Below are 13,203 nucleotides of genomic sequence, written 5' to 3' on the forward strand. Positions count from 1 at the left end.
TTTTATTTTACGCAATAAATACTTAGATCTTGTTCTCAATTATGTGTGTTTAATTCTTGGTTTAATATTTCTAGATTATTTATCCATGTTTGATGTCCTTAAATCAGAGAATGAATAGACCCTGTTTAAGAGTAGATCTAGCGTAATTGAGTGAAGTTGCATGCAATCCTAGAAATAGGACAACATAAATCTACCAAATTAGAATAAAATCTAATAGGGAAATCCATAGATAGAGTTAATACTATAATAAGGGTTTTAATTAGAAAGAAGTTTCAATTAATCAAACTAGAGTCAGTTGTTCTTACTCTCAAAAGAGATATTAGCATAATTTAGGGATTTCTACGGATTAAGATACTAAGTGAAGAAGTTGAGTAATTTAGATTGATAGTGACAAATGAAATCTAGGTGAATTATTTCTTAGGTATTGTTTCACTTCTTGGTGGTTAATTGTTTATTTTTCTGATTTGTTATTTGTCGTGTTCGTTAGTTAATTAATTTAGTTAATTTTGTTTTTAATCAATCTCACTCGAATTTATCGGTTAAATAATAGAAAGACAGTAAGTACTAGTACTTTTAGTCTTCCTGTGAACAATATTTGTGCTCACTGTAGCTATACTAATTTTAATAGGTGTACTTGCCTTAGTCAAATTTTTAGTTAGTTTCGTAGACATCAATTTTTTAGGTTGTTCTTCTGTCTTCTCTTTTCTAGTTGCTGTTCTTTCTTGACCTTCTAATTTTGGGACTTGGAGTTGTTGTTTTTCGCCCACCATAGTTTCCTTCTCGAAGGAACAAAATTTATCCTATCAAAATGTTGAAACAAACACAGGATAAAAATTGAATATTTATTAGTCAAAATGTTGACACAAAAATTGAATATTTGAAGAAATTTTGTTCATTAGAGAGGGTAACTAAGGCTTGCAAAAAAAAAAACTAGACCCAAATCCTAAAACCAAAGGTCAAGAAAGAAGAACAATAAGGAAAGAGGAGACCGTCAAAAGTAAAAATAAAATAAAAGTTACCCATGTGGAAAATTAGGAAAATTACGTGGAAGTTTCAAAAATTCTATGCTAGCTTTCCATAAAAAATATAATGGCAACTAATGGAAGGTGACCAAGATATTTAATTTCAAAAAGTTTAGAGATTAAATAAAAAAATTAATAGTTAAAGTGGCCAAAATAGAATGAAGTCAGTAATTTAGTGGCTATTTTTAAACTTTACCCATTTTTTTATTCAAGTAAGGGAAAACTAAAGGAGTTGAGTATCCTTACTTTCCCTTAAAATGACAATTTTTTAATTACCCAAATGGGAAAAACTAGGGAAAGGAAAGTAAATATATTTTTAATTATCATCCTTACTTTTTACATAATTATATTACAAAAAGAAAGTTATAATTATTTCAATCATTTTGATATGGGACAGAATGATGCTTTAACAAATGGTCCACCTTTTTAATTTACTGCAATGTTGTTACTTGGATGATTCTGTTAATGCTTGTTTAATTAAAGAAAAAACTATGTGTTTTGTTTAGTGAAACGGTGCGTAGCTGATAACCATTTTGACAGTTGTTTTTGGTTTGTTATCTTGTACCGTTGTTTGTCTCTTTTTGAGCAGCAGAAAGGCTCAAAAAATGGTTATGAATGAACAAAATGAAATTATAGCTTCTCTATCTTTCATCTTCTTCTCTTCTCTAAAAGTTCTCTTCTTCTTCCTCATTCTCCCTTATTTTCCTATCTTCTGTGTGTTATTTATCAAAGGTATCAGAAACAGTCAATTTTCATGGCCACTGAGGGAGTCACCACACGCCTTCAAAAAGAGATGAACCAACTGCAGCTCGACGTGACACAAATGAACACTAAATTGGAAACCAAATGCAAAGAGATGCATACAGACTAAAGGAAGAAATCCATTCCATGCAGACGAAACTAAAAAGTGAGCTTCGTTCAGAGTTACAAGCTATTTTGGAGCAATATCTAAGGCAGTCTTCTCCAGTAACAGCTTCAAGGGTCCAACATGATAAGGGCATGGGTTTCCTAAGAGGGCAACCCTCTAGCTCAACTAGGGAACCACTTCTAGTTTCTCCAGTGACAGAGGTAGGACACTATGCTCTTCAATATCAAACCAACTTAGTCGAATCAGTGGGGAGGGATTACAAAATAGAGTGTCCAAAGTTTGATGGGGGAGATTTTAGAGGGTAGTGGTCCAAGTTAGAACAATTTTTTGAATCGAAAGCAGTCCCTAATCACTCTAAGGTTCAGACAGTTATGTTGCATTTGGAAGGGAAAGTATTAGACTGGCATCATTTTTTCTCACAGAGACAAGGGGGGCTACAGCATATTCCCTGGGATATTTATGCAAAGGGTATGCAGGACAGATTTGGAACTGGTACCTTCTTAGACCCTATGAGCGGACTAGTTACTCATAAACAACAAGGCACAGTAGAGCATTACCATGACATATTTATGAGTCTCTTAGACCAGTTACGCCTACCTAAAAGTTATGCCTTTAGCATTTTTATTAGCAACTTAAAAGAGGACATTAGAAAATACTTACGATTATTTAAGCCTTAGACACTGGTGGAAGCTTATCAAATTGCCAGACAAGTTGAGGAAATTATCGCTAACCCTCAAAAGAAGCCTCACTTCTTAGGCGGTACCACTTACTTAAAACCCTTCCTACCTAGCTCTAAAGAATACCACCATGTGCAAACCTCTGTCGACATGAGAAAGCTTCAACCACCTAGTACACAGTATAATGACCTTATTAAATCCCTCTCACAAGGTGAATTGGAAGAACGTCGAAAGAAAGGCCTTTGTTTTTGGTGTGCCTCTAAATACACCACTGGTCACAAGTGCCTTAAATCAAAATTATGTCAACTAGTGGTGGAAGCTTTTACTCAATCAGTAGAAGACCCTAAGGCATAATCTCCAGAAGTTTTTTAGGACTGTCCAAAAATAGTTAGAGGGAGCAGAACCCGAAAATTACTTCACCACACCAGTTCTATCCATACATGCTCTCAAGGGGTCCCAAGGATATAACACAATGCGGTTGGCAGCAATAATTAACCACCAAGAAGTAATCATACTAGTTGACTTAGGAAGCACACACAATTTTGTGGACCATAAATTGACCAAAAGGCTACATCTACCAGTAAAACTAGGGGAGCAACTCAATGTTATGATTGCCAATGGAGGCAGTTTAACTACACAAGGAGTGAGTAAGTCAGTCAAATGGAAAGCTCAAGGGCACATTTTTGAAACTGATTTTCTAGTTTGATCATTAAAAGGCTATGATTTGGTATTAGGCATACAATGGATATTGTCCTTAGGCTCAATTATCTAGAATTTCACCACTCTCACCATGGTGTTTGAATACCAAGGGAAATTGTAATAGCCCAATTTTCGGTGGTGTTAGAAATAATGGTTCGAGACCACTAAATTTGATGAGTGAGTTCAAAAATTTTATTATTTGTTATTTATGAGTTAAGTGTGATTTTATAAAGATTTTTCAATTAGTGATTTGTGTTTTAAAAGAATTTATTAAGTTAAGTGGTTCTGAAAATGAGGTATTGAGACCTCAATTTCATGAACCGAGTCGTAAATATTTTTATAAATATTTACATAGTGTCATTAAGTTAGTATTGAGGTTTCGTTAGAAAATTTTAAAGTCTTGATAGTTAATTAATTAAAAATGACTAAATTGAAAAAGGTGTAAAACTTGCCAGAGTGATAAAATAGCCTAAATGTTAAATGAGGAATGACTTGAAGGGTACATAAGCTTAAAATAAGAGGTTGGACAGCATGAGTGTAGAAAAAATCAAGAAATTAGTGTGAAGAAGGGGTAAAATTGGAAATGAAATAAAACTTAATAGTTAAAAATAGGATTTAATTGAATATCTAGACATTTCTTCATAATTGTCAGCCAAAAACACCATTGAAGAACCCTTAAGAAGCTAGTTTTCATATTTTGCTACATGTGAGTTCAATTCTTACTCTTTTCTTGAAATTTTTGTGCTTTTAAGACTTTTACAACCCAACTATCTATTTCATTAGTTTTTGATTTTATGGGTAATTTTGAAAGTTACCATGGATGAGTGATGGATGTTTATGATGAATTAACATGGAATTGAAGCTTTAATTTTGTTATATGATAATTTTATCAAGTGATTTCAATATAAATTAATTTTAGGACTAAATTGTGAAGAACTAAAGAATTAGGATTTGCTATTAAATTTCTATGTACCAAAGGCTGTAAGATAGCCTAGAATAATTAGATAATTTTCAATTGAGAAAAATTAGCTCAATTGAAGAGATAATTGGTGAGGGACTAAATTGAAAAAATATAAAAGTTAGGGCAATTGTGTAATTTCAAAATTTGAAGGGTATAAATTGTGAAGTGAACTGAAATTGAAATATATGCCAATGAATGAAAAATTTTACATTCTAGATCAAGATTTCGTAGATCAACAAGAAAAAGGGAAATTAGCCGAGTAGTCTCTGAACTATTACCAATTTTACAATCTAACCCAGGTAAGTTCATATGGTTAAAATTTCATGATTATTTATTAATTTAGGAATGGTATAATATATTTATTCATATTTTTTGTTGAAATTAAGATTTTTGTAAAAGTATGAAAATTGAATTGAATGTTTAAAATAAGTAGAACGCAGGATTAAGTACGATCATTCCGTGGCAAAGAATGAATTGACGGATAAGACCATTGTTGGACCATGGCAATGTTTAAATGTAAGACCATAACTGGGCTATGACATTTTAATGAAAAGACTATAACTGGGTTATGGCACCTTGAACGTAAGACCATGGTTGGACCATGGTAGTATATATACATGTGTAAGACCATAACTGGGCTATGACATTCTGATGATAAGACCATAACTGGGTTATGGTACTACAAATGTAAGACCATGACAGGGTCATGGTAATGCATGTGTAAGACCATAGTTGGACTATGGCACAAAAAGAACGATGTACTCATATCCGTAAGTCATTCTTCGATTCAGTAAGAAATGGTAAAAGACTTATGTGATTGAATTGTAAGATTTATAGATTATTATTGATATTGATATAAAAAGTGTGTTTATTGATTATATTGTATTTGACAGGGAAAAATGTATGATTTATTTACAATTTAATTTATTATATTAAGTTCGGTAAGATCAATGTTTAACCTATTGAACTTACTAAGCTTCATTAAGCTTACTCGTGTTGTTTAATGTTTTTGTATTTAACGTATAATCGGGAGATCTGATCAACACATTAAGCTACACTATCCAATTTAATCAGGTAGTTTTTGCAATGCAAGTTTTGGTTTATATGGCATGTATGTTGGTTTGGCAATGAAATAGTTTGAATTGCAGTTGTGAATATTAAATGTTTGTATGTATGTAATTAGTAATATAATTTGATAAATCAATGAAATGAGTTAAATAGGTAAGTATACGTAATTGAAATATTTGTGATGTTATGTTATGTTGAGAACATGTTTTAGCTTGTATTGATTGCTTGGTTGGGATTTATTGGTGTATGTGAATATTGAGTACAAATTAATGTAAAAAAGGGTGAGAAAAGTGGCATTAAATGGCTTATTTTCGTCCACATGGGCAGAGACACGGGCATGTGTCTCAGCCGTTTGTGACACACGGCCTGACACATGGGCGTGTGGTCTGGCCATGTGACCCTCGCACCTTGCACACGGGTGTGTGGTTGGCCGTGTGACTTAAGTCAGAGAGTTACATAGGTAATGACACGGGCTGGGACACAGCCGTGTGCCTCATATTGAGTGCCCACACGGCCTAAGACAGGGGTGTGTTTCATGGCCGTGTGAGCCACACGGGCATGTGCCCCCTGCTTCTAAGAAAATTTTTGAGATTTTGGGAAAAATTCCCTAAGTACCCAGTTTAGTCCCGATTCACTTCTAAGGTGAATATTGGGCCTCGAGGGTCCGTCGAACGAAAATATTATATATTAAAAAATATATTTATAAAATTATGGATAAACTACTCAGTTGGTTATCCAACTTTTAAGGCGCTTTCATTTTGGTTACATAAAAAATATCCTTGCAATTTCATCACCCAACTTTTAAAGCACTCTCTTTTTAGTCACTCAAGCATTAAATCTTTAACGGCGGTTGGTTGTATAGGTCACATCATGTTTATACTTTTATTTTGGACACCCAACTTCTAAGTCGCTTCCATTTGGTCACAAAAAAAATCCTTTTTTAATTATTGATCAGGGTACAAAACATTAATTTGTGAAAAAACGATAGAAACTAAAATAATGCATTAAAAATTTATCATATTATACTTGCTTACACCCTTGCGAAAGTTCTAAATTTATTTTTCTTTTTAATATTGAAATTTTAAATGTCAAAATATCAAAACCAATTAAATAAATTGTTGGAAATTTTGTATCATTTGATTGTGTCAGACAATTTGTTACTATAATATTGAAATTAATTAATTTAATCTCTGTGACATCTTTAATGTACAATGAGCTTGATATAAAAACAGGTCAGGTTAGGAATATTAGAGAATTAAAAAAATAAATCTAATAGGAATTTTAGAGCAATAGTATAGAAAATAGTTAGAGCAAGAAGAAAATTAGAAATATTTTCAAGATGAGAAAAATTAATTCGAGGTAATCACTTAATTGTAAGAGAATGGAAAATGATGGGGCAAAAGTACGAAAATCAAAACCTTGAGATAATTACATTGAATTTGAGGAAAAAGGAGGAAGGACTAAAAGTGAAATTTTTACCAAAATAAAGCATGAATCATGCATAGTATTGTAGAGAAAGTTGAAGGGTTAAATAGTAATTACTTAAATTATATAACTATGAAAAAGCTTAATGATTAATGATAAAATTGAGCGAAATAGTGATTGGTGGACTAAATTGCAAATCATTATTTTGATTATTTAATTAAGAGATATTTTAGTATAATTATGTAGAAAAGATGAGAAGAACCCTTCATCTTTCATATATGCTTCACTTCATTCACCAAAACCATCCAACCCAACTTTTTATTTTATAACAATTAGGTCCTCCCACCATATTTAAGCCTTTCCAAGCTCAATTTCTTTCATGTTTCCTTAGCAAAATAAATAAAAGAACCTAGTAGTCATCTTAGTTTCATGAAAAGAGAGGCAATATTTGTCTTGAAAGTGAGAAAAAATAAGGACTAGATTGTGATTTTAAGAGATTAAGGTAAGAGATGTTAAGTTCTTCATGAATTCCTGTTAGTTTCATTAGTTAAGCATCAATATGTTATTTAATTATGATTTTAACAAGTAGATGTTATGTGTTTGGATATGAAAATGACAAAAAGAAAAAAAGAAAAGAAAGGAAAAGATCAAATTGAAGACAATGGAAAAGGAGTAGCCAAAGAGTAAAAAGAGAAGAAAATACTCCATTAAAGCTTTGGTTGTAAGTACTTCAAGGATTTTTATCTCATTTCTTTTAGATTTAAACTATAAAGTATGTTATTTAGTTAATTAGTTATAAATATGTTGTTATAATAGAAAATGACTAAATTTAAAGAAAATAGAATATACCACAAGGACATAAATAAGGACAAAAAGAAAAATAAATATAACGTACATTAAAGTATATATTGTCAATGTAAAATATGTAGTAAAATTATATATTCATTGAAATTTATGACTTCGAGGACTAAATTATAAGATGTGAAAAGTTGAATTGATTTTGTTAAAGCCCATGTAGACAAGATAAGAACTATTAGGATATTAATAGCATGCCATTATGGAAATTTAGCGCACTCTTTGTTTTGTTTAAGAACTTTGGTGCTTTTCTATTTTGATAAGCACTACAGTGTTGTTCTGTTCTGTTAACACACTTCGGTGCCCTCTATATCTGTTCTGAATATCCTAAGTGTTCTGTTTAGTCTACAATGAGCTAAGAAAGAGGAACGTGACATCCGATAAGTGTGGTTAACAGTGAATGGGGTAAGTGGTTTAAAAGGTAAAAGTTGATAAAAATTGTTTATTTGGATTACTATGAAGAATGAAGTAAAGTTATTCATGTGCTTGTAACGCCCCAAAATTTTAATTTTGGGTTTTGTGAATATATGACAAGAACATTTGTCAGCTTTAGTGGTTATGTGTTTTGGGAGTGTTTGGGAGGTCTCAAGTTCAAGCAAGACTTGGGCAAATTTTGGTATTTTTATGAATAAGCTCTATCTTTGGTTAGTAGGCTTTTAAGTAAAAGTTGGCAAATAATTAAAAGAATGGGCATGCTAGTCTGGTGGATAAGTGAAGTGTTGGTGTGAGAAAGGTCATGGGTTTGATTCTTTGGAATGGCATAGGTTGTATTTTTACTCCTAATTTTGGCAAGAGTTGTGCTAAACTGGGTTTCGGAGTGGTGGATGTGTAATGGGAAGTGAGGGAGTGAATTAGGGGAGAATATCCAAAATCTGATCACTTTTTCCTTTTTCGAAAAAAACAGAGTCGTTTTTCTCTCCATCTTTCTAACGTTTTCTCTCCCCCATCTCTACCGAATTTTTTTCTTCCTTACTTCTTACTCGATTATATTTCTTTTCTTTCCTCTACTGCCGAAATTCCCTTATTCCCCCTAAACCATTCTTTCCTCTTGATTTCGTAGCGTTAAGCAGCACTTGTACAAATTCAGTAAGTTGTTGGGTATCATTTTAAGAGATTATTTTGTGTTCAATAGTCTTATTTCGGGGTGTTGGCAGTAGCATTTCACGAGGATTAAGGCTCTCCTCATGATTTTCGTAAACGTACCGATTTGAAGTTTTTACAGTAAGTGTTTATCATTTTATGGGTAAGTATTTTGGTTTTGGGATTTTGATTAATCGCGAGGTAAGACTGATTATGGTGTTATTTGTTCCATTATAGGCTTTGGAGTGCTCGGAGACTGTTTTAGCATCAAACAAAACCAGGTGTGTACCTGAAACATAAAAATAAGGGATTTGGTGAAAAACCAAAATTGCTTGCTATTTGGACAACAGCAGTAGGCTAACTTTTAAAAATCACCATAAGTTGTGGAAATCGAATTAGAGGAAGAAAATAATATGAGATTAAATATATTTGAATCTAGTTTCTCATAGAAGAAACGAAATAAGCAAAAGAATTTCATATTATGAGATATTTGAATTTTAGTAGACAGGGTCAGGATGATTTCGAAATCCCTTATCTTGACTTTGGAAAATTATTAAAAATTGTACAAAAATAATTATGGGTTAATTTATATGTTTAAAATCTTGAATGAGTCTACTTTCAAGAGGAACATCATCCGAATTCTATACGAGAAGATAATTGATTTTTAGTGCAGAAAGATTGAAACTGTCAAACAGCAGAACAGGGGAAACTTTAAATAATAAACTGTACTTATTGGCTAAACCAATAATTCTGAAAATTTTATGGTAAGAAGATATGTAAGTCTGGTTTTAGGGAAAATTTACGGATCTTAATTTGAAATTTTGTAACTTAAGATACAAATAAATTAGTAACAGTGACTCAAGTAGACAGCTTTGAAGGATCATATAAGTAAATAGTGAAAACATATATGAATAATTAACTAGCACGGGTTACATTAAAATGGATCACGAGGCCAAGGAAAATTTGGGTCATGTGGGCCACATGGACGTGTGGGCCAACACAAGCGAACATCGTGGGCTTGTAGGCCATTTTCACTGTTTTACTGCTAAGGTTGCACGGGTCGCCCGAGTCGACTGTGGACCTACTGAAGGGTCGGTAAGCTTACTTAGACCCCTAATTAACTGAAATAACTATATGGCTGATATGATTAAGCCTGATGATGTCCCACTGATTTGATATTGTATGCCCTGTTTAGATGCATGATATTATGTTACAGCATGTCATATCTGTATATTGCATTGCATTGGGTTGGGGGAATTATAATGTTCAGAGGAAGTGTACTGAAAGGCCTCGAGCCTAATTTACTGGTAGCTCAGCTGTAAACTACTGTCTAGTGCCGCATTCGATACTACTTGGAGTGTAGGGATGGGTAGGTTGATTATATCCCCACATGGAGTGTAGGGTTGGACGGAGATGGTGTGTAGAGGCTGGATGGGTAGGATTTTTGTGACTGTATATATGTTACTGCTACTAATACTGTGATGGGTTAAAGCCCTACTGCATGACAGTTTTTGTACTAAGATGGACTTAGGCCCAAACTGGACTGATACTGATACTGAAAAGTACTTAAGCCCAGACTGTGATTATTTGTTTACTATCTGTTCATTTGCATGGGGATTACACACTGAGTTTACGTAAACTCACCCCTTCTGTTTAATCTGTTCAGGTAATCCCCAGATATAGGCGAATCGGTGCAGCAGAGGACTCAGTGATGGCCACAAGACTTCTTTAACACTGTTTACTACTTATTTATGATTTTACTTTTATTTGGGAGTATTTTTCTGTAATTATGACCTGTACAAATTTTGGTTTAAAATTTGGATTTTATACGGTTTTATGATTTAAATCAGCTAGTGTTAGGTAAAACTCGGGTTTTCAATTGAAATTAATATTTTATCAAAAATACCTTGAATAAGCAAACTATTTAAAAGTTTCCACAATAAAAATAAAAATAAAACGTTTTAAAATTGAATAATGATTTGTAAATGAATAATATTTTGAAAACAAACGACACAATTTGAAGTTAACGTAAGACAATAAAAAAAATGGTTCAATAGAAAAGAGAATTTAGCGACGACATATTTTTCAAAAAGCACTACCATGTGACATCGTCAAATTCGGCCATAACGTCTAGGCCGGGTTTGGGGTGTTACAGTGCTTGTAATTAATATTATTATATTTTAGAAATAAGATTTAAATTCTTATATTACTTACTAAGTCGTCACTGGATTAACGCGTTTCTTTCCAACGTGTAGGTAAAAGCTTGTTTTGGCGAGCTAGGACAGTGATTGACGGGGCTCATCTCATCACATCTTCTAGCTTGAAAGAGAGTAAGGCTTAATATTTTGGTTTTAGATATGACATGTACATAAGTATAGTCGATTCAAATGAAATGTATTATTGACCTAGTTGTAAATTATGAATACTTGTGCTAATATTATGAACTTTGTTATAATTAGAAGATATTATGATGAGTTATTTGATTATTGAGTTGGAATTGAAAGTTTATATGATTGAATTGTGTATTAGGTTGATATACTTGTGAATTGAACAGGGGATTGAAGTGATAAGAAATTTAAAAGTGCAGAAAATTGTGATAAAGTATCGATACGAAAACCCAACGCTTATTATCGCAAGATTGGTTGGATTAACATCGAAGAAGTTCCATCACCAAATTTTAGGATGACTTTCACGTTACTTCAATTCACGATGATGTCGGTCAATTTCTAAATAAAGAAACAACAAAGAGAATTCCAATCACTTTTGCCCTCTGTTTCTTCCTTTATATGCACTTTAACATATTAAGCAGAATCCAAGTATTCTGATGCTACCATGGTTAGCTCAAGGCCACATATCACCCTACCTTCAGCTTGCCAAGAAGCTTTCCGCCAGAAATTTCATCATATATTTTTGTTCAACTCCCATCAATCTAGATTCCATAAGAAAAATTGGTAATGTTCAAGTTGAGTCATCTTCAATTCAACTCATAGATCTTCACCTTCCTTCATCACCACGACTGCCTCCACACCACCACACCACCAGAAGTCTCCCTCCTCACCTCTTCCCTTTTCTCATACCAGCCTTTGATGCAGCAAAGCCTAATTTCTCCAATATCTTGAGTACCCTTAAACCCAATTTAGTGATATATGATTTTTTGCAACCATGGGCTGCAGCAGCAGCTAATGAGCAAGATGTTGAATCTGTCATGTTCTTAACCACTGGTGCCGCTGGTATCTCCTCAGCGGTCCGTTATTTTAAGAACCCCAACATGGAACACTCTATCCAAGAGGTTGAACTCAATAAATATCTTCTCCAATGGTTTGGTGGTACTGAAAATGGTGTTAGAAACAAAGACAGGTTTTTGGAATGCTTGGAAAGATCTTCAAACATGGTGCTGATCAATACCTCACGAATGATCGAAGCTCAGTACATTGATTATGTGTCTGTTTTAGTGGGGAAACAGACAGTTCCTGTTGGACCCCTTGTTCAAGAATGTGGCAACAGAGAGGAAGATGTTGGCTTGGAAAGAAGGAACCTGGTTCAGTTGTGTTAGTTTCCTTTGGAAGTGAGCTTTTTATTTCAAAGGAAGACATGGAGGAGATAGCTATGGGGCTAGAACTTAGCAAGATTTGTTTTATATGGGCTGTGAGATTTCAAGGTGGAGAAAACACTGCTTTATTGGGAGGCTTTTCAAAGAGATTTGAGGAGAGAGGTTTGATGGTGCAAAGATGGGTTCCACAGGCAAAAATACTTGGCCATTCAAGCATAGGTGGGTTTGTGAGTCATTGTGGGTGGAATTCAACACTAGAAGGCATCATTAATGGTGTACCAATCATAGCAATGCCAATGAAAAATGACCAGCCCTTTAATGCCAAGGTGGTGACAGAACTTGGTGTGGGTATAAAGGTGCCAAGAGAGAATGGCAAGCTTAAAAGTGAGGAAATTGCTAGGATTATCAATGAAGTAATAGAGTAAGAAGGGGGGGAAATATTGAGGACTAGAGCCAAAGAGGTTGACCAAAGATTGAAAGGAGAAGAGGAAACAAATGTAGCAATGGACCGAATACTGCAGCTTATGAAACTACCAAAGACTACATAATTATAAGCTTATGGAACCACAGATCAATCAAGCCTCTAGGAAACAGAACTCATCTATGTAATTTCCTTTTCTTGGTTTTCTTTTCTCTTTTTTGGGTTCAAATAAAAACATGGAATTATTTGGTGACATTGCATGTTCTACTGTCATTGCTAGCAGACCATAGCAAATGCTTTAGATTGTCGGCAGATTCTAGGTTCCGATAAAAACAAAACCAGCCAGGGATAATAAGTTGATACGTACTTTGTTGTAGCAAGAAAGTCAGTGCCTCAACATATATATATATATATATTGGTGGATAAGCGAAAATAATAGACTAATTTCTCAAAAAAGTAATATAATTCGTCTTAATTAAGCTTCTAGCTAATTGTGGGGTTCTTCAAACCAATAAATTTTTATGAAATTTGTTGCCATACACTTGGCTATATGATTAGCAATAGTGTTTTGGGACCT

General features: G+C 33.5%; 1 protein-coding gene across 1 annotated transcript; it reads left to right on the forward strand.

The window, feature by feature from the left end:
• Positions 1–11,217: 11,217 nt before the first annotated feature.
• LOC107961777 (flavanone 7-O-glucoside 2''-O-beta-L-rhamnosyltransferase-like) lies at positions 11,218–12,879 on the forward strand. Its single transcript, XM_041097581.1, is given in 2 exon segments — positions 11,218–12,167; positions 12,170–12,879. Coding segments are annotated over 2 exon segments (1,149 nt in total). The 5' UTR covers positions 11,218–11,479; the 3' UTR covers positions 12,631–12,879.
• The last annotated feature ends 324 nt before the right edge of the window (positions 12,880–13,203 follow it).

This window comes from Gossypium hirsutum, chromosome D07 (genome assembly GCF_007990345.1).
Source record: "Gossypium hirsutum isolate 1008001.06 chromosome D07, Gossypium_hirsutum_v2.1, whole genome shotgun sequence".
Classification (NCBI taxonomy): Eukaryota; Viridiplantae; Streptophyta; class Magnoliopsida; order Malvales; family Malvaceae; genus Gossypium; species Gossypium hirsutum.